Here is a 22,577-nt window from a genome sequence, read left to right as displayed (position 1 = left end):
AAATCTATTTAAATCTACTAAATATTAATTAACATGTTTGTTTTTTTAAATGTACAGTTATATGAAAAAGTTTGGGCACCCCTATTAATCTTAAGCTTAATGTTTTATAAAAATTGGTGTTTTTGCAACAGCTATTTCAGTTTGATATATGTAATAACTGTTGGACACAGTAATGTTTCTGCCTTGAAATGAGGTTTATTGTACTAACAGAAAATGTGCAATCTGCATTCAAACAAAATTTGACAGGTGCATAAGTATGGGCACCCTTATCATTTTCTTGTTTTAAATACTCCTACCTACATTTTACTGACTTACTAAAGCACTTTTTTTGGTTTTGTAACCTCATTGAGCTTTGAACTTCATAGCCAGGTGTATGCAATCATGAGAAAAGCTACTTAAAGTGGCCACTTGCAAGTTGTTCTCCTGTTTGAATCTCCTCTGAAGAGTGGCATCATGGGCTCCTCAAAACAACTGTCAAATGATCTGAAAACAAAGATTATTCAACATAGTTGTTCAGGGGAAGGATACAAAAAGCTGTCTCAGCGATTTAACCTGTCAGTTTCCACTGTGAGGAACATAGTAAGGAAATGGAAGAACACAGGGACAGTTCTTGTTAAGGCCAGAAGTGGCAGGCCAAGAAAAACATCAGAAAGGCAGAAAAGAACAATGGTGAGATCAGTCAAGGACAATCCTCAGCCCACCTCCAGAGAGCTGCAGCATCAACTTGCTGCAGATGGTGTCACTGTGCATCGGTCAACTATACAACGCACTTTGCACAAGGAGAAGCTGTATGGGAGAGTGAAGCGAAAGAAGCCGTTTCTGCAAGCACACCACAAACAGAGTCGGCTGAGGTATGCAAAAGCACATTTGAAGAAGCCAATTTCTTTTTGGAAGAAGGTCCTGTGGACTGATGAAACCAAGATTGAGTTGTTTGGTCATACAAAAAGGCGTTATGCATGGCGGCAAAAAAACACAGCATTCCAAGAAAAACACTTGCTACCCACAGTAAAATTTGGTGGAGGTTCCATCATGCTTTGGGGCTGTGTGGCTAATGCCGGCACCGGGAATCTTGTTAAAGTTGAGGGACGCATGGATTCCACTCAGTATCAGCAGATTCTTGACAATAATGTTCAAGAATCAGTGATAAAGTTGAAGTTACGCAGGGGATGTATCTTTCAGCAAGACAATGATCCAAAACACCGCTCCAAATTTACTCAGGCATTCATGCAGAGAAACAATTACAATGTTCTGGAATCAGGGTCGGACTGGGGTGCCTAGGGTCCACCAGGGGAACTGACTCTAGGGGCCCACACTACAGCCCACCATAACGGTTTTATTACTTGTTATGCTTTTCTATAATGCACTATAGTTACATGATTGGCCGCGCTGTGAAGCACTGAGCGGCAGGACTTTGTTCGAACAGTCATTCCGTCCTGCCAGAGTCCCTTTAATGGTAACTTGTCACCTTGAAAAACGCTATTTATCTGCAGATATAGGGGTAATCTGCAGGTAAATAGGGTTTAAAGCCTGGTTAGACGGCTTAATGGAAAAGCGTTGGCTACACGGAGAAAATTACGTTTTATTCTCCCTGCCGCCACTCGCTTCCTGTTATTGGGTCGGTGCAAGGAGGGAGACATTACAGTCACTGCGAACTACAAAGTGAGGGTGCTGCAATAACGTCCGGCACCTGGATTGTGACACTTCCATGGAGCCCAACCTCAGGCTGAGCTTCATTGAACGACTAACATGGCAGCAGCACCTGGCAACTAGTGCTGAGCGAGAATGGTCAGATAAGGTGTGATCCCAGCATGCTCAGGTGTTATCCAGGTATCTTGTAGTGCTCTGCTAATATGCTCGAGTCCCCAGGGTAGCATGTTTTGCGGCGGTAGACAGACGCAACACATGCAGGAATTGCCTGTTTGTTAGGTAATCCCTGCATATGTTGCTTCTGTCTACCGCCGCAAAACATGTTACCGCAGGGACTCGAGCATATTAGCAGAGCACTACAAGATACCTGGATAACACCCGAGCATGCTGGGATAACACCTTGTCCGACCACGCTCACTCAGCACTACTGGCAACCCATCAGCAACCTGCAACTGCGTCACAGGGGGCAGAAGGGAGCAGGTGACTGCAGGCACCGGCCATCGTGCTAGCTAAATGCTGCTGTCAGTGATTGACAAGGGCACTTAAATACTCAAAACAGCAGCAATCAAGGCGAGCTCTGATCACTGCTGTTACAGGCAGACGCCGGCTATGTAACACAGCCGACATCTGCCTGGTATGGAGCAGGCTCAGCTCCTGAACCCGCTCCATACAAGTACAACTCTATGGTTATGACAAGGTTAGCAAATTTCACTTGTCTGTTCCTAAATGTGGAAAGACAAATGGAATTCCCTAACACATGTGAGTGAGTCCTAATAGATTTAGTAAAGGTGCCTCAAGCATATGAATGTTATTACACACCACAATGGACTCTTACATACACGCATCTTACAAAATACATATTATTCCAGATACGTAGACGCGCACAAACAAGCAGAAGCGCACACACACGCAGACGCGCACAAACTCATCAGTACATGAATACATCATCTGAACCACCATCATTTGTAATGTCAGGTCAGCCCCATATATCTTTGTATCACATAAACCTACAACTCCCAGTATGTAACTAACAATAGAGATACTGGGAGTTATCAGTCATCATCAGACTGCGGACCATACAGGAAGCACAGTACTGATGAGACACAGGCAGGATCACAAATGAACATTTACATCCAGGTATCTTACCTGAGACGTCTTCTCTGATTAGAGTCGTTCTCTCTCTTTTCGTCTCCCTCTTGTCCAGTCTCCATGATGACTTTTCTCATCCACAGCTCGTCTCTGCAGACTTCCATCTTCTCCGGTCTTCTGCAGATCATCCCCACACGATGCCCTTAAAGATAGCAGTGTCATTATAATGCTCCTGAATAAAAATATCTACACTGAGCCCCTGAATAAACCTAACTCTTACAATGCTCCCTGCACAAAACATGACATACACTCTACCCCTCTTATGGTACCTGCTCTCCACACTGTCCTCTCCTTACCATACTGGGCCCCCTCTTCACATTGTCCTCTCACACTGTGTCCCCCCTATACTGCCCAGTCTCTATACTGTGCCCCTTCATCACACTCCCCCCTCCTCAGCATACTGTTCCCTCCTTTCTGTGCCCTCACACTGTTTCCCCCATACTGCCGCATCTCCATACCTTCTCCCACACTACCTAGTCTCTGTGCTGTGTCACCTCACACTTTTCTCCCCCCATACTGTCTCCTCACACTATTCCCCCGCTCTCCATACTGTCTTATACACATCCCTTCCCCATTCTGTTCCCGCACCCATTCCCACCCCTCCCCTAGTTCACCATACTGTTTCTTCACACATCTCCCCATACTGTCTCCTAAAATTTCTCTCCCATCTCTCTCCAAATATAATAAATCTTCGGAAGAGCACACAGACATGCAGAAGCACGCTTACACTCACAAAAGCGCACACAGACACATACTAAGGGCTCTTTCACACGTCAGTACATGCGGTGACCGTTTCCACACGTACCAGAGACACTGACACACGTAGACCCATTCACATGAATGCGTATGTGCACATGTCAGTGTGTTTCCACTTTCTACAGACCATGTGGTGTCCGTGGGCAAAACACGCTGGCATGTCTGTTTTTTACCTGCTGTCCAGACCGCAAAAAGTCCCGCACACTGATGACAGTTAGCACCCGGTGCTTGGGAAGAGCGCTGAGCGCTGCCCTCATCATAGATCCCTGCAGGCGCTGCGATCAGTACCAGCAGGGTCAATGATGAGAGTAATAGTCTATACAAGCTGTGTCCAACTGTAAAAAGAATAAAATAAAAAAAACCTTATACTAACCTCTACTAAGTGTCACCCACTGTAATCCGTGCGAGCGCTCACGCCGAGGAGAATGTCTCCTGCAGCGAGTGGGCTCCGGAGCTGCGCTCAACAAGCGGTGCCCTGTCATTCACTAAGCGCAGCTCTGGAGCAAGCTCGCTGCAGAAGTCGTTCTCCTCGGCGTGAGCGCTCGCACGGATTACAGCAGGTGACACTTAAGAGAGGTGAGTATAAGGATTTTTTTATTTTATTCTTATTTTTACAGTTGGACACGGTGGGAGTAGACTACTACTCTCATCATTGACCCTGCTGCTGCTGATCACAGCGCCTGCAGGGATCTATGATGAGGGCAGCGCTCAGCACCCGGCTCTTGGGAACAGCGCTAACTGTATACTGATTCCCAAGCGCCAGTATGTGTCACTAAGGATGACACACAGGTGGACACGGATATCTCCAGTCCCGTAAATATCAGGACATGTGGAAGAGCCCTAATATACACACGCAGATACACATACTCACAGAAATGGGGACACGTGCACATACAGGCAAGCACACACAGAAATGCACAGACACACTCAGACAATCCCACACAAAAATGCAGACACGCAGGGAAGCACACACGTGTGAAGACACAAACACACAGGCATACACAATGGACACACACAGGCATATACACACACACCGGCATATACACACACACACATACAGGCATATATACACACACACACACAGGCATATACACACACAGGCATATAAACACACACACAGGCATATACACACACAGGCATATAAACACACACACAGGCATATACACACACAGGCATATAAACACACTGTACACACACACACACTGTACACACACACAGGTATATACACACACACACAGAGACATACACACATACAGGCATATACACACACTGTACACACACAGGCATATACACACACTGTACACACACAGGCATATACACACTGTACACACACAGGCATATACACACACTGTACACACAGGCATATACACACTGTACACACAGGCATATACACACACTGTACACACAGGTATATACACACACTGTACACACACAGGCATATACACACACTGTACACACAGGCATATACACACACTGTACACACAGGCATATACACACACTGTACACACACACACACAGGTATATACACACTGTACACACACACACAGGCATATACACACACTGTACACACACACACACACAGGTATATACACACTGTACACACACAGGCATATACACACACTGTACACACACACACAGGCATATACACACACTGTACACACACACAGGCATATACACACACTGTACACACACAGGCATATACACACACACTGTACACACACAGGCATATACACACACACTTTACACACACAGGCATATACACACACACTTTACACACACAGGCATATACACACACACTGTACACACACAGGCATATACACACACACTGTACACACACACACAGGCATATACACAGGCATATACACACACACTGTACACACACACGCATATACACACACTGTACACACACACAGGCATATACACACACACTGTACACACAGGCATATACACACACTGTACACACACACAGGCATATACACACACACTGTACACACACAGGCATATACACACACTGTACACACACACATGCAGGCAGCATATACATAAAAATCCATACAAACACACAAATATTACAGTACCTTGGCTTGTCTCCAGCCCATACAGTGTACAGACACGCTCCTAATGTGGGAGAATGCAGTGCAGGGCGCGCTGTGACGTCACTTTTAACAGACGTGCTTCCCTGTCTGCTGAGTGTGACGCTGCAGTGCAGCCCCTGCTCTCCTGCTCCCAGGCCCCTCCCGCTACTGTCCTGGGCATCGCGTCGGTGAAAGTGCGTGCACGCGCCCTTAAAGGGCCCACGACCACTTTTTTTTTTTAAAATTCTTCAGTTCCCTCTGCATGGGGCCCGGGGCCCACGGCCCACCGGGAAATTTCCCGGCGCCACGCCAGGCCAGACCGAGCCTGTCTGGAATGGCCATCCCAGTCCCCAGACCTGAATATCATTGAACATCTGTGGGATCATTTGAAGAGGGCTGTCCATGCTCGGCGACCATCAAACTTAACTGAACTGGAATTGTTTTGTTAAGAGGGATGGTCAAAAATACCTTCATCCAGGATCCAGGAACTCATTAAAAGCTACAGGAAGCGACTAGAGGCTGTTATTTTTGCAAAAGGAGGATCTGCTAAATATTAATGTCACTTTTCTGGTGAGGTACCCATACTTATGCACCTGTCAAATTTTGTTTGAATGCAGATTGCACATTTTCTGTTAGTACAATAAACCTCATTTCAAGGCAGAAACATTACTGTGTCCAACAGTTATTACATATATCAAACTGAAATAGCTGTTGCAAAAACACCAATTTTTATAAAACATTAAGCTTAAGATTAATAGGGGTGCTCAAACTTTTCCATATAACTGTACTTTTACCTGCAAATGATGAAACTTAGCAGAAAAAGCTCTAACACAGAAAATCTTCTAATGCTCCAGCACTGCCAATCCAGAGAGGTCGTTCAGTTGTGCTGTGTGAGCTTCAAATAAGTAGAAGGAAAGTACCCTTATTCACTAAATAATGCCATTTCCTGGTTAAAGTACATTATATAACCCTGTCAACCCTTTTAACGAGAAAGAACCAACTTTGATATGTTGTCCAAGTTTCACATGACTTTTCAGAATAAGTTGTTGGCCCTGATTTATCAAGACCAGTGTTTTTCACACCAGTGTTGATAAGTGACATGCGGCTCAGTGTACACTTTGCCATAAATATTACTCCAGTCCAAGTATGATTTCTGGTGAAAGGCACACCACCGCTCATCAGGAATTTGGCCAGAGTCGCCAAACCCCGCCTCAGCTACACCCACTTTGTTAAAACTGGATGACAATGCCAAAAGTAGCACTGTGCAAAAATTGTGATTTTTTTTTTTTAAAGTTTTTATGCCACTTTTCTAGAGTAAAAGCTATGATGAATAGGGTCCATCATGTGCGTGTATATGAGGAATGACACCATGACTGGCCATTATATGTCTTGGAGCCTGCAAGGGGGAAATCTGGTGGCAAATGCAAATTCTCTCTAATTTCCAGTGGTCTCTGAGCTAATGGATTAAATGGAAAAGGTTTTTACAATGAAGGAAAAAACAATTCACGGTTTGGGCTGTGCTAACCGAAATGATGATCCTTGATCCAATATATAAAGAAGCGTTTTTTATTCAACAACACGTTTCCACGCCGGTCTGCCCTCTTTCTCCAGTGTAAAGACCAACCGAAATGATGATCCTTGATCCAGCATATCAAGAAGCGTTTTTTATTCAATGCGTTTCCACGCCAGACTGGCGTCTTTTTTAAGTACTGTACAGTGGGTTTTTACACTTGAGAAAAACGCCAGTCTGGCGTGGAAAGGCGTTGAATAAAAAACCTCTTCTTGATACGTTGGATCAAGGATCATCATTTCGGTTAGCACAGCCCAAACAATGAATACTCTTTCCTCTCAATTATCCTGGTGGAGTTCATCCCTCAGCCACGGGGCAACTGAAACCATTATTGAGTTTTCACAGGAGTTATGCCTACATAACTCACTCAGGTGAGCAGATTACCTGGCTCCTAGTCCAACTATGCCCCCACCACAGATGAGCAGATCTCTGTCACTATACAATGTACACAGAAAGCTGTGGTGTGGGCACAGTTATACACAGAACAACTGAGCTCTGCTAGATCTGCAGCAGAGAGACCTACTACTATCCTAACTGCTGCATCTAGCAAACTAAGTGATACATCGCTGGAATCAGGTTTTTGGTCTCTACCTCATGGTGCTGTCAGATTATATAGCAAAAATCTACTAACGGATTCCCTTTTAGTTTCTATGATGTTCTTATAAACTGAACACACATTTGGATTCCTGATTTTTTTTTCTTGGTGTATCACACAAACAGCAGGAGAATGGAGGACATTATCAGAGGCTTATCCAGGAGGGGCAGGCAGGATATTTGCTACAGGTGCAGCCAGCAGGGGGAGACTTTGAGCCACTAATGTGGCAGTCCAATGTGTCTCCCAAGTGACATTTTTCAACCCCCTGAGAGTAGGATTTGGCTGTTCTCTACGCCGGCTGTTAAACGGATAGTCGGCAGGGAGAATATGTAACAGGCCAGCTTCCTACATTCAATTGTACTCTCGTCTTTTAGTTGCGAGTACAATTGAATCTCTGACTGCTGGCACTTCCGGGATCAGTGCGACTTCAGCAGTGTGATCAAGTCATCTCATCATGCTGCGGACATCACATCCACGCTATAAAGAAATAAGTGCTCCTCCTTTGCTGGGGATGAGGTTAGTGCTCCGATTGAAGTCGAAGGTAAAGAGAAATTTTATATGAGTTTACATGAGTGAAGTGAAGGTAAGAACTTTTGAGGGGACAAGGCTTGAATGTGTAAGGGGACAATATGGCTAGGAAAATGTTGAGGTAGCACAGTATAAAGACTGGAAAGAGTGGGGGGGGCTTTAAAGAAAGTGGGCCGCTATAAGGTGAAGGAGGCAGCCCAGTATGGAAAGCGGGCAGCATTGAGGGGGGACACTTAAAGGGAACCTGTTACATCCCCAAATGCGATTATACTGCAGATCTAAAGTTAATCTGCAAGTTAATGGCAATCATCTGAAGCCACCCAGCCGCCACAATGAAAGCACAGCTATCGGAGACAGCTTTATTCCTCTGGCTTTCAGTCATGGAGGAGTGATGGCGCGTCTTCAGTCACTGCTCAATACACAGTAAGCTGTGGCTGTAAGCATGCCCCGGCACTGGCAACTGGCTCTGCACTGATGCACCAGCAGTCAAAGTGCCAGAGAGTGCATACAGCTGACACTGTGTATTGAGCGGTGACTGAAAGCCAGATAAGTGTACTATTTATCATCTGTATCAGTTTTTTAGTTAAGTAAAGGTTTTAGTGCACAGCTGAATGTGCAGCAAAATAAACCATTTGTAATGACTAAAGAAGACAAAACTGTCCTGGTATTAAATATGAAGTTCTGTATCCCTGAATACATAGATATTTGTCAACTGAACAATTTTCTATTTCTCCTACCCTGTTGTAGGTTGTTGACAAGCCTGTAAAGCAATAGAAATATCTTCATTACTTTATTATTTTTTGCTATCTTTGTTTAAATTGTGTGATTTTATTTGTTTCAGCATTTTTCTAAAGAACAGCAATATTGTATGTGTGAATCCGAAAGCGGAATGGGTTAAAGTGGAGATATTAAATGAAAAGGTAAGATTACACACAAATACAGCATTTATAAAATTAAATATTATCATATCAAATGCTTTTATAGGAGGAGACTAGCTATATTAGAAGAACTGCTGCAAGGATAGTTTTTCTTTTTTTGGACGGTTACAAGGAGATCAGAATGTTATCGTAAATTCTAAACATGCGCCATACCATTTAAAAAAAATTATTATTAGACATGGGAGAACTTAGATCAGATCATTTGGAAAAGCGGGCACTAGCAGAATAGCAGGGAGTGCACAATGCATAGTAAAAAAAAAACAAACATGATTAAGGTAGGAGAACAGATTTGCAGGACTCCGATCCATCGGCCAGGTCAGTAATCTAATGGCTGGACGGAAGCCCTGTGAATCTTATAACCGGGTCATACTTGGCTTTTCAATTTATTAGCCAGGCTGGCAAGTCATCATTGTGCATTGTGGCGTGACACACACACACACTAGACATTATACCATCCTGCACAATCAAAAGAATGCCTGGAGGTAAGGAGAATTGCAGGCCTCCTGTCCAGTGGCCACAGAGTATTGACTTTGTCGATGGACCAAATGCCTGCTAATCTGTAATGCAGGTGTCAGAATGCAATGTGAAGAGTCACAAAATGAGGGCAGACAAATAGCTATAAATAACAATTTATATACAGTACAGACCAAAAGTTTGGACACACCTCATTTAAAGATTTTTCTGTATTTTCATGACTTTGAAAATTGTACATTCACACTGAAGGCATCAAAACTATGAATTAACACATGTGGAATTATATACTTAACAAAAAAGTGTGAAACAACTGAAAATATGTCTTATATTCTAGGTTCTTCAAAGTAGCCACCTTTTGCTTTGATGACTGCTTTGCACACTCTTGGCATTCTCTTGATGAGCTTCAAGAGGTAGTCACCGGAAATGGTCTTCCAACAATCTTGAAGGAGTTCCCAGAGATGCTTAGCACTTGTTGGCCCTTTTGCCTTCACTCTGCGGTCCAGCTCACCCCAAACCATCTCGATTGGGTTCAGGTCTGGTGACTGTGGAGGCCAGGTCATCTGGCGTTGCACCCCATCACTCTCCTTCTTGGTCAAATAGCCCTTACACAGCCTGGAGGTGTGTTTGGGGTCATTGTCCTGTTGAAAAATAAATGATGGTCCAACTAAACGCAAACCGGATGGAATAGCATGCCGCTGCAAGATGCTGTGGTAGCCATGCTGCTTCAGTATGCCTTCAATTTTGAATAAATCCCCAACAGTGGCACCAGCAAATCACTCCCACACCATCACACCTCCTCCTCCATGCTTCACGGTGGGAACCAGGCATGTAGAGTCCATCCGTTCACCTTTTCTGCCTCGCACAAAGACACGGTGGTTGGAACCAAAGATCTCAAATTTGGACTCATCAGACCAAAGCACAGATTTCCGCTGGTTTAATGTCCATTCCTTGTGTTCTTTAGCCCAAACAAGTCTCTTCTGCTTGTTGCCTGTCCTTAGCAGTGGTTTCCTAGCACCTATTTTACCATGAAGGCCTGCTGCACAAAGTCTCCTCTTAATAGTTGTTGAAGAGATGTGTCTGCTGCTAGAACTCTGTGTGGCATTGACCTGGTCTCTAATCTGACCTGCTGTTAACCTGTGATTTCTGAGGCTGGTGACTCGGATAAACTTATCCTCAGAAGCAGAGGTGACTCTTGGTCTTACTTTCCTGGGGTGGTCCTCATGTGAGCCAGTTTCTTTGTAGCGCTTGATGGTTTTTGCAACTGCACTTGGGGACACTTTCAAAGTTTTCCCAATTTTTCGCACTGACTGACCTTAATTTCTTAAAGTAATGATGGCCACTCGTTTTTCTTTACTTAGCTGCTTTTTTCTTGCCATAATACAAATTATAACAGTCTATTCAGTAGGAGTATCAGCTGTGTAACCACCAGACTTCTGCACAACACAACTGATGGTCCCAACCCCATTTATAAGGCAAGAAATCCCACTTATTAAACCTAACAGGGCCCACCTGTGAAGTGAAAACCATTTCCGGTGACTACCTCTTGAATCTCATCAAGAGAATGCCAAGAGTGTGCAAAGCAGTCATCAAAGCAAAAGGTGGCTACTTTGAAGAACCTAGAATATAAGACATATTTTCAGTTGTTTCACACTTTTTTGTTAAGTATATAATTCCACATGTGTTAATTCATAGTTTTGATGCCTTCAGTGTGAATGTACAATTTTCAGTCATGAAAAGACAGAAAAATCTTTAAATGAGAAGGCGTGTCCAAACTTTTGGTCTGTACTGTATACACTGCTCAAAAAAATAAAGGGAACACTCAAATAACACATCCTAGATCTGAATGAATGAAATATTCTCATTGAATACTTTGTTCTGTACAAACTTGAATGTGCTGACAACAAAATCACACAAAAATCATCAATGGAAATCACATTTATTAACCAATGGAGGCCTGGATTTGGAGTCACCCCCAAAATTAAAGTGGAAAAACACACTACAGGCTGATCCAACTTTGATGTAATGTCCTTAAAACAAGTCAAAATGAGGCTCAGCATTGTGTGTGGCCTCCACGTGCCTGTATGACCTCCCTACAACGCCTGGGCAAGCTGAAAAAAACGCACCAACATTTGCATCAGTGCTTTTTCAGCGTTTTTGATGGCAAAATAGAATGGGGTTCTTTTTTTTCACAGAACTTTATGTACATACATAAATAGAGACAGAAGGACAGTGGAAAAAAACACTGAAAAAACGCATCAAAAAAGCACCAAAACTGCAAGAAAAATACTGAACAAAATGCCCCTGAAGATAAAGTTTTGCTGCAGATTTGTGATGCAAAAAAACCATGATGTGTGAACATAGCCTAAGTGTGATTACTGACACATTCAGTAATCAGGAGTGCTGTTAGAAGGGTTTGTAATAAGACATGGCTAAACTCAGCTGTGCTAGCCCCTCACACCACACTGATTCATGTCGGAGGTTAAACCAGGAGATCAGGGTCGTCTGTCTTTATACTGGTCACACACTGAGAACTCTGCTCCAAGCTATTGTAGGGGGGGGGAGCCTTGTTTGCTTTTTTTGTTACTGACTGTTTATGAATGGTCAGCATTATACAGGGAGAACAAGTACACGTCCCCAGTGAAAACTGTCCGATAACACCCACTTGGACTTATTAAACAAAAAAAAAAGAAAAAAAAACTCATTAGGTGCCAAATACTTTGACTGCTAATATCTATGCAGAGGCAGAATTTAAAAAATAAATTAAAAAAATGTTTTATTCCATTCTTCAGCCACTACTACCTAATGGTGAAACGTCCTCTTTAAATAATGCAGACATTGTTTTTTTACTCTCAGGATCAGTGATCGTTCTATCAGTCAGTCCCCCCACTGATTAGGAAGTGATGTTATATTTCTAGAATATGCAATCACTTCCTAAAGTGAGAAAACCCTTTAAATGTACAGTGGCTAGCGAAAGTATTCACCCTCTTGGCATTTTTGGTGTTTTGATACCTCACAGCCTGGAATTTCACTGTTTTCTTTTGAGGATTTGCATTGGTTCATTTAAAGAACATGCCTACAATTGTGAACATTTGTTTTTTTTTTTTTATTGTGAAGCAAACAACAAATAGGACAAAATTACTGAAAACTTCAGTGTACATAACTATTCACACCCCCTAAAGTCAGTGCTTTGTAGAACCTCCTTTTGTGGCAAATACAGCTGCAAGTCGCTTTGGATAAGTCTCCCTGAGCTTTCCACATCATACCACTGGGATTTTTGCCGAATCCTCAAGGCAAAACTGATCCAGCTCCCTCAAGTTAGATGGTTTCCTCTGGTGAACATCAATCTTCAAATCTGACATTACAATATTGCAAAACAATCTGGATAGGATGTCTGAATGGGCAAACACTTGGGAAATGAGATTTAATGTTGATAAATGTAGAATAATGCACCTAGGATGGAATAATCCTATTGCTGTATATACATTAAATGGGAGTATACTCGGGACTACAGAGCAGGAGAAGGACTTGGGTATTCTGGTAAGAAGTTGACTGAGTAGCAGTACTCAATGTCAAGCAGCAGCTGCAAAAGCAAACAAGATTTTAGGGTGTATAAAAAGAGATAAGATCTGGCCATCCGAACATTACCCCTTTCTAAATCACTTGTGAGGCCACATCTAGAATATGGGATCCAAATTTTAAAAAGGATATTCAGAAGTTAGAGTCAGTTTAAAGCGGGCAACTAGATTATTACAAGGGATGGAATTCCTCTCATATGATGAGAGGCTGGAAAAGTTGGGCTTTTTTAGCTTAGAAAAAAGACACCTAAGAGGAGATCTTATTTACATATATAAATATATGTGTGATCAGTACAAAGGACTGTCACATGACTTATTTCTCATTCCATAAGTGTTGCTTTAGCAGTAGGCTTTGGGTCATTGTCTTCTTGGAAGTTGAACCTCCATCCCAGTCTCAAATCACTGACAGATGAAACAGGTTTTGCTCAAGAATATCCCTGTATTTCGCACCATCCATTCTCCCCTTGACTCAGACCATTTTCCCTGTCCCTGCTGCCGAAAAACATCCCCACAGCATGATGCTGCCATCACAATGTTTCACAATTGGGATGGTGTTCTTGGGGTGATGAGTGGTGTTGGTTTGGCATCAAACATAGCACTTACCTTGGTGGCCAAAAAATCTTAGTTAATTACAGGTAATGGGATTTTACAGAGTCCATGACAGCACCACATGAGAGAGAGTATATGTCCATCAAGGACAGGAAACCTACTGAATAAAGGGCGGTACCTCTCCTCCACATCAGTTGGTTTTAGGGCATGAGAGGACCTCCAGACAGTTATTAATACAACTATCATCTATCAAAACATTTCTAATTATACACCCAATAAAGTAGTGCAAAGCAACCAGTGATAAAAGGGAGGGAATATAAGCGTGCTGTCATGGGCTCTGTAAAATCCCATTACTGGTATGTAACTAAGATTTTTCCCGTTCTCCCATGACAGCACCACCTGAGAGATTTATGTAGAACAAACACCTTAGGTATGGATCACTTCTTGTAACACCTTTCCTCTAAAGGATAGAGCATCAGAAGAAGACAGATCAAGTAGATAATGTTTCTAGAAGGTGGAAGGAGAGGACCATGTTGCCGCCTTACAGATCCAGTCGATAGACACTTCCGCCTTCTCTGCCCAGGAGGTCGCCACAGCCCTTGTAGAATGAGTCTTCAAGTTTTCTGGAACTGACATACTACTAGAAGAGTAGTTAACCCAATGGCCTCCCTGATCCACCCAGCTAGGGTACCCCTTGTTATCTTAAGGTCTTTCCTAACCCCCTGGACGGAAACAAACAAGGCTTCACTCTTTCTCCACTGTTTCGTCCATTGCCAAGTACTCTATCAGAACCCGTCTAACGTCTAGGGTGTGAAGTTTCTGCTCCTCTGCATTTTTAGGACTATTAAAGGAGGGGAGAACAATTTCCTGGCCCAGGACCAGATTTAAATCCCAGGGAGGGGTTTGGGGGCAGGTATTGGCCTGGATCTGTCACATGCCTTGATAAATCTAATAACCCATCTATCAGCCGCCAAATTATAGTTCTAGAAGGCACTTAGGGCCGACACCTGCACCTTAAGAGTGCTATTAGATACCTTTCTGGAGAAATTCCAATACGGCATTTATTGGTATTCTACCTCCCAGGGTTTGCCCCGAACTAGCCAAGAACGTTGCCCAGGTTCTACCATACATCTTTGTTGTTACTGATTTTCTGCTTTTAAGCACAGTTTTGACTAGGTTCAGGGAGAATCCTTTCCGAATCAATCATGCCCTTTCAAACTCCATGCTGTCAAATGAAAGCCTGACCTCTGTGGATGGAAAAATGGACCCTGGCATAGGAAATCCGTAACATCTGGGAGGACCCATGGATCCAATACGGACATCATCCTTATCCATGAGAACCATGGTCTCTTGGGCCAGAATGGAGCAATCAGAATGATCCCCGCTTGCTCCTTCCTGGCTTTCCTCAACATTGTGGAAATCAACATCAATGGGGGAAAGGCATAGGCCAGGTCGAAGTCCCAAAGAATCTGCAGAGCATCCGCTGTGTAGGGTTTTTCTCTTGGATCCAGGAGAGCAGAACTTTCCTATTTTCCTGTTTTGTCTGTTTGCAAACAGGTCTATATTTGGCTGGCCCCAACAATCACCTATCTGTTGAAATATTGTCTAATTTAGTTCTCATTCTCCTTGTTTTAGTCGGTTCCGACTCAAGAAATCTGCTCATTTGTTTTCTTTCCTCTTTATGCGAAGTGCTGTCAATATCAAACTAATTGTTCCCTGGAACCCCTGGGAGAGGATATTCTGAAGGTGTGCCGGGAAACAGACTTGAATTCCAGCCTTAGCCCCGTCCTTACTATCCCAAGAATACAGGCGCTGGATGAAATCCTTTCCCCAGGCAGGAAGTGGGACAGCCTTCCTCCTACTTGGGGAAACCCGTCATTTGGAAGACTTCCTTGGCACTGAGGAAGGGCCCCCAAACATGAAATCTCCACTTTTATCCTTAGATTTTATAGACTCATCCGAATCAGCTGCATGCCATTTGGATTTTTTTTCCCTTTTACCCATTTCCTGTTGAATCAATGACTTAATTAAGTCATTAACTTCAGCCCTAATTATGGATTTTAAATCCATGGCAAAGTTGGAGGTTTCTTCAGAGATGGTCTACGGAATACAATATGGGCAGAGTTTTTTTTGTATACGTGCTGGCCTTTCCTAGTAAGGAATACAGAGAGAAAAGGATCTATTTAACATGGTGAACTTTCACGAAGGTCACTCACCACTCTGCCGTTCAGTCTAGGGTACCGTAGATGCAGGCTGGATCAGTTCACATGACCATTCTCCGCTGGAAGTGGTGGACTCACGACCTGCCCAGTTTTTCTGGCTGGTCTTGCTGCCATTTGTACAGCTGCCGCTACTGACAATGATGCTGCTGCTGCCATGGTCCATGCTTGCATCAAAAGGAAAGCTGTAGCAATTCACAACCTAGTGGTCTAACCTCCACTACATACCGGAGAAACCCCACAGCCACGCCTCCAGCGTCTGCTTCGGACCTCCCCCGGAAATCTCCCATCATTTCCAGGACAGACTCTTCTCTCTCTGGCGTGCTGTGTGCAGGGAGCCCTCAGGTGAGCCCTGCGCATGCGCAGACCCAGCACCACATTGCTTTGCGGCATGCTTCGTCATCAGGGCGCGCTAGATACCTCACTAGTGCACCCCGCGTGTGCGCAGACCTGGGGGACCAAGTCTCTGGCGCACTCGAAACGGGGCACACCAACCAGTGCACCCCGGCATGCGCAGACCCTGAACAGCGCGTCGGCTGGAGACTTTTTGGCAAAGAGGTCTCCACCTGCATATAAGCGCACACCACCAAACTCCTGGCTGGCGGTGGCATCTCAGATCTGCCAGCATCCAGGATCTTCTGCGGACACCAGCCAGATTTTGGCGAGTTTAAACTTCTGTACCGTCCTTACACTTTAGATTCCCTCAAGGACAGGAGACCAAACTGATGTGGAGGAGAGGTACTTGCCCTTTTATTCAGTACGTTTCCTATCTTTGATGGGTAGATACCCTCTCTCAGGTGGTGCTGTCATGGGAAAAGTTCAATTTTGGTCTCATCTGACCACATCACCTTCCTCCATAGGGTGGGCACGGAAAGTATTCAGACCCCTTTCAATTTTTCACTCTTTGTTTCATTGCAGCCATTTGGTAAATTCTAAAAAGTTCAATTTTTTTTTCTCATTCAAGTACACTCTGCACCCCATCTTGACTGAAAAAAACACAGAAATGTAGAAATTTTTGCAAATTTATTAAAAAAGAATAACTGAAATATCACATGGTCATAAGTATTCAGATCCTTTGCTCAGTATTGAGTAGAAGCACCCTTTTGAGCTAGTACAGCCATGAGTCTTCTTGGGAATGATGAAACAAGTTTTTTTTTTCACACCTGGATTTGGGGATCCTCTGCCATTCTTCCTTGAAGATCCTCTCCTGTTCCGTCAGGTTGGATGGTGAACGTTGGTGGACAGCCATTTTCAGGTCTCTCCAGAGATGATCAATTGGGTTTAGGTCAGGGCTCTGGCTGAGCCAGTCAAGAATGGTCACAGTTGTTCTGAAGCAACTCCTTTGTTATTTTAGATGTGTGCTTAGGGTCATTGTCTTGTTGGAAGGTGAACCTTCGGCCAAGTCTGAGGTCCAGAGCACTCTGGAAGAGGTTTTCATCCAGGATATCTCTATACTTGGCCGCATTCATGTTTCCTTCAATTGCAACCAGTCGTCCTGTCCCTACAGCTGAAAAACACCCCCATAACATGATACTGCCACCACCATATTTCACTGTTGGGATTGTATTGGGCAGATGATAAGCAATGCCTGGTTTTCTCCACACATACCGCTTAGAATTATCACCAAAAAGTTCTATCTTCGTCTTATCAGACCAGAGAATCTTATTTCTCATAGTCTGGGAGTCCTTCATGTGTTTTTGAGCAAACTGTATGCGGCCTTTCATATGTCTTGTACTGAGGAGAGGCTTCCGTCGGACCACTCTGCCATAAAGGCCCAACTGGTGGAGGGCTGCAGTGATGGTTGACTTTGTGGAACTTTCTCCCATCTTTCTACTGCATCTGTGGAGCTCAGCCACAGTAACCTTGGGGTTCTTCTTTACCTTTCTCACCAAGGCTCTTTTACCACGATTGCTCACTTTGGCTGGACGGCCAGGTCTGGGAAGATTTCTGGTGGTCCCAAACTTCTTCCATTTAAGGATTATGGAGGCCACTGTGCTCTTAGGAACCTTGAGTAATGCAGAAATTCTTTTGTAACCTTGGCCAGATCTATGCCTTGCCACAATTCTGTCTCTGAGCTCCTTGGGCAGTTAATTTGAGCTCATGATTCTCATTTGGTCTGACATGCACTGTGAGCTGTGAGGTTTTAAATAGACAGGTGTGTGCCTTTCCAAATCAAGTCCTAGAAGTTTAATTAAACACAGCTGGACTCCAATGAAGGAGTAGAACCATCTCAAGGAGGATCACAAGAAAATGGACAGCATTTGACTTAAATATGAATGTCTGAGCAAAGGGTCTGAATACTAATGATCATGTGATATTTCGGTTTTATTTTTTAATAAATTTGCAAAAAAATCTACATTTGTTTTTTTTTCAGTCAAGATGGGGTGCAGAGTGTACTTTAATGAGAAAAAAATGAACTTTTTAGAATTTACCAAATGGCTGCAATGAAACAGAGTGAAAAATTTAAAGGGGTCTGAATACTTTCCATACCCACTGTACAATTTTTGTGTGTAAGTAAAGGCTTTTTTTTATACCCACTGCTCCATAAAGGCCACCTCTACGGAGTGTACGGCTTATTGTGGTCGTATGGACAGATACTCCAGTCTCTGCTTGAGAACTCTGCAGCTCCTTTGGACTCTGTGCTGCCGCTCTGATTAATGCCCTCTTGCCCGTGCTGAGAGTTTTGGTAGGCTGCCCTCACTTGGCAGGTTTGTTGTGGTACCATGTCCTTTCCATTTGATGATAGTGGATTTGATAGTGCTCTGGGGGATCATCAGAAAGGGTGATTTTTATTTTTTTTTAACCCAACCCTGACTTTTCAACAACTTTGTCCCTGACTTGTTTGGAGATCTCTTTGGTCTTCATGGTGTTGTTTGGTTAGTGGTGCCTCTTGCTTAACAGGGTTGCAGCCTCTGTGGCCTTTCAGAAAAGGTGTGTAAAGACTGACAGACCGTGTGATACTTAGTGAAAGCAAGTCCACCTGTGTGCAATCTAAGCATGTGACTTATGAAGGTAATTGCTTGCGCCAGAAATTTTTAGGGTCTTCATAGCAAAAGGGGTGAATACATAAGCACAGACACATTTTTAGTTATTTGATGCCATAAATTTAAGCCAATGTTTTTCTCACTTCACTAACAGACTATTTAGTGCTGATTCATCACACCCAAATCAGATTACAAAACTATTTAAACACAGGTTGTAATGTATCAAAATAGGTAAAAAGCCAAGAGGGATGAATACTATTGCAAGCCATTGTATTTTAAAAATTATTTTGGAGTAAACTTTTTTTTTCATAGTCACTGAAAATTTGAAAGTGCATTTGTTGCTTCTAGTGCACTTTTGGTTCTTAGGGCATATTATGTACAGTGGGGAAAAGAAGTGTCAGCCACCAATTGTGCAAGTTCTCCCACTTAAAAAGATGAGAGACCTGTAATTGACATCATAGGTAGACCTCAGCTATGAGAGACAAAATGAGAAAACAAATCCTGAAAATCACATTGTCTGATTTGAAAAGAATTTATTTCAAACTTTGGTGTAAAATAAGTATTTGGTCAATTACAAAAGGTCATCTCAATACTTTGCTATATATCCTTTGTCGGCAATGACAGTGGTCAAACATTTTCTGTAAGTCTTCACAAGGTTGGCACACACTGTTGCTGGTATGTTGGCCCATTTCTCCATGCAGATCTCCTCTAGAGCAGTGATGTTTTGGGGCTGTCGCTGGGCAACACAGACTTTCAACTCCCCCCAAAGGTTTTCTATAGGGTTTAGATCTTGAGACTGGCTAGGCCACTTCAGGACCTTGAAATGCTTCTTACGAAGCCACTCCTTCATTGCCCTGGCGGTGTGCTTGGGATCACTGTCATGCTGAAAGACCCAGCCATGTTTCATCTTCAATGCCCTTGCTGATGGAAGGAGGTTTGCACTCAAAATCTCACAATACATAACCCCATTCACTCTTTCATGTACACGGCTCAGTCGCCCTGGTCCCTTGGCAGAGAAACAGCCCCAAAGCATGATGTTGCCACCCTCATGCTTCACAGTAGGTATGGTGTTCTTTGGATGCAACTCAGCATTCTTTCGCCTCCAAACACGACGAGTTGTGTTTCTACCAAACAGTTCTACTTTGGTTTCATCTGACCATATGACATTCTCTCAATACTCTTCTAGATCATCCAAATGCTCTCTAGCAAACTTCTGACGGGCCTGAACACCTAATGGTTTAAGCAGGGGGCCACGTCTGGCACTGTAGGATCTGAGTCCCTGGTGGCGTAGTGTGTTACTGATGGTAGCCTGTGTAACATTGGTCCAAGCTCTCTGCGGGTCATTCACTAGGTCCCCCCGTGTGGTTCTGGGATTTTTGCTCACCGTTATCGAGATCATTTTGACCCCATGGGGTGAGATCTTGTGTGGTGCCCCAGATCAAGGGAGATTATCAGTTGTCTTGTATGTCTTCCATTTTCTAATTATTGCTCCCACAGTTGATTTCTTCACACCAAGCTGCTTGCCTATTGCAGATTCAGTCTTCCCAGCCTGGTGCAGGGCTACAATTTTGTTTGTTTCTGGTGTCCTTCGACAGCTCTTTGGTCTTCACCATAATGGAGTTTGAAGTGTGACTGTTTGAGGTTGCAGACAGGTGTCTTTTATACTGATAAGCAGGGCCGTATTTGCCCTTAGGCACTTGTTTTTTTTTTGGTTGTGCCCCGAGTCGGCCGGGTGGCTCCGCCCCCCCCGGTCATCGCGCCATATGCAATGCTGCAGTGCCTGCTGCAGCCCATTTCTGTGTGGGCCGCTCCCACCCCCCCCATATACAATGCTGCAACCCTGTGGTCTGTGTGGGCCGCTCCCTCCCCCCCCACATGTAAAGATGCAGGTCTGTGTGGGCCGCTCCCATCCCCCCCACCCCCATATGCAATGCTGCAGCCCTGTGGTCGGTGTGGGCCGCTCCCATCCCCCCCACCCCCATATGCAATGCTGCAGCCCTGTGGTCTGTGTGGGCCGCTCCCATCCCCCCCACCCCCATATGCAATGCTGCAGCCCTGTGGTCTGTGTGGGCCGCTCCCAACCCAAACCTTTTATATGTGCTACATGGAATGGGGGGGGGGGGAGCTACATGAAACTTGGGGAAACGGCCGCGATGGGGGGTGAGGGTGGGCGCGACCGGGGGGAGGGCGACCACTGACAGTGCCTAGGGCAGCAGAAACTCCAAATAGGGCCGTGCTGATAAGTTCAAACAGGTGCCAGTACTACAGGTAATGAGTGGAAAACAGAGGAGCCTCTTAAAGAAGAAGTCACAGGTCTGTGAGAGCCAGAAATCTTGCGCGTTTGTAATTGACCAAGTATTTTTTTTTTCAAATTTTGGTGGAAAATAAGTTTCTTTCCAAATTGGACAAGGTGATTTTCAGGATTTGTTTTCTCATTTTGTCTCTCATAGTTGAGGTCTACCTATGATGTCAATTACAGGCCTCTCATCTTTTTAAGTGGGAGAATTGGTAGTTGACTAAATAATTTTTTACCCCACTGTATGTAGCTTATTTTGGCTTTAAATCCTTACTGGAAAATAACTTTCTAAGCCCGTTTCTCAGCAGTGAGAGGAGCCTGTATTAATGTAGACACGAAGAGAATGGTAGAGAGAAAAACTTCTGTTCTTTCCCAAAATGTCACCTTCACTCTGTTTAACTGAAGTTGAAATTTCTACTTTTTTTTCCTTTTTAGCCAGGGGCATACACAGAAACCATGGGGTCCCATAGCAGAAATTCTAAATGTCCTTCCCCACAAAAAGTCACAGAAGAGCATAAATAACATCTTTGCGGCCCTTACAAAGTAATTTTCCTCCTATTGAAGCCCCTAGATTGCCCCCATAAAGTAGGATGCCAACAAAAGAGCCCCCAAAAAAGTATGATATAGTCGCAGAGCATTCCTTCACACGCACAGTAGGATGACCCTACTGTACCCCCACCCCACAAAGTATGGTGATCAGAACCCAGTACACTGTATAATGCCCCAACTTTGACCCCAACACAGCCCTCCACCCAATATGATGGACCCCACACAGCCCTCCATATTGAGTAATTGATCACACTTCGTATAATGCACCCCACCCATAGTCACGCAAACAGTGTAATGCCCCCTCACATATTAACAATAATACACTACCCCCCCACCACACACACACAGCCCTGCAAACAGTATAAGGCCCACCCCACAATGTACTCCTTGATTAAAAAAAAAAAAAAAAACACCCTCACTTCTTGTTCCTTCGGTCTCTTCAGCGTGTGTGCTGAAGCTCTGCACTACTCAGACTGTAATGAGACTGATGGAGGAGGGCACAGATGGCTCCCTGTTCCATCATTGCTTTCAACTATATTAACTTCCAGAATGGCGATATAATTGAAAGTGGGATGCAGGGTGGGGGGAAAGGCCCAATGCTGGCACTAGGGCCCCTTCGACACCCCCCTCCCCCCCCAAAAAAAAAAACCTCACAGACCCCCATAGCAGTTGT

The 22,577-nt window shown here is 44.1% G+C and overlaps 1 protein-coding gene across 1 annotated transcript in view; it reads left to right on the top strand.

Annotated features, from left to right (window-relative positions):
* The window catches only part of CXCL13 (C-X-C motif chemokine ligand 13), a 29,005-nt gene that overhangs the window by 5,516 nt on the left and 912 nt on the right, over positions 1-22,577 (top strand). The window contains exon 3 of the mRNA XM_073655207.1: positions 9,162-9,240. Within this exon, the coding sequence (XP_073511308.1) occupies positions 9,162-9,240 (79 nt within the window). The remainder of the gene's footprint in view (positions 1-9,161; positions 9,241-22,577) is intronic.

The sequence above is a fragment of the Phyllobates terribilis genome, unplaced genomic scaffold (genome assembly GCF_046119375.1).
Source record: "Phyllobates terribilis strain yellow unplaced genomic scaffold, ASM4611937v1 Scaffold_1__5_contigs__length_1240528914, whole genome shotgun sequence".
Classification (NCBI taxonomy): Eukaryota; Metazoa; Chordata; class Amphibia; order Anura; family Dendrobatidae; genus Phyllobates; species Phyllobates terribilis.
This window is presented reverse-complemented; position numbering and strand designations above follow the sequence as displayed.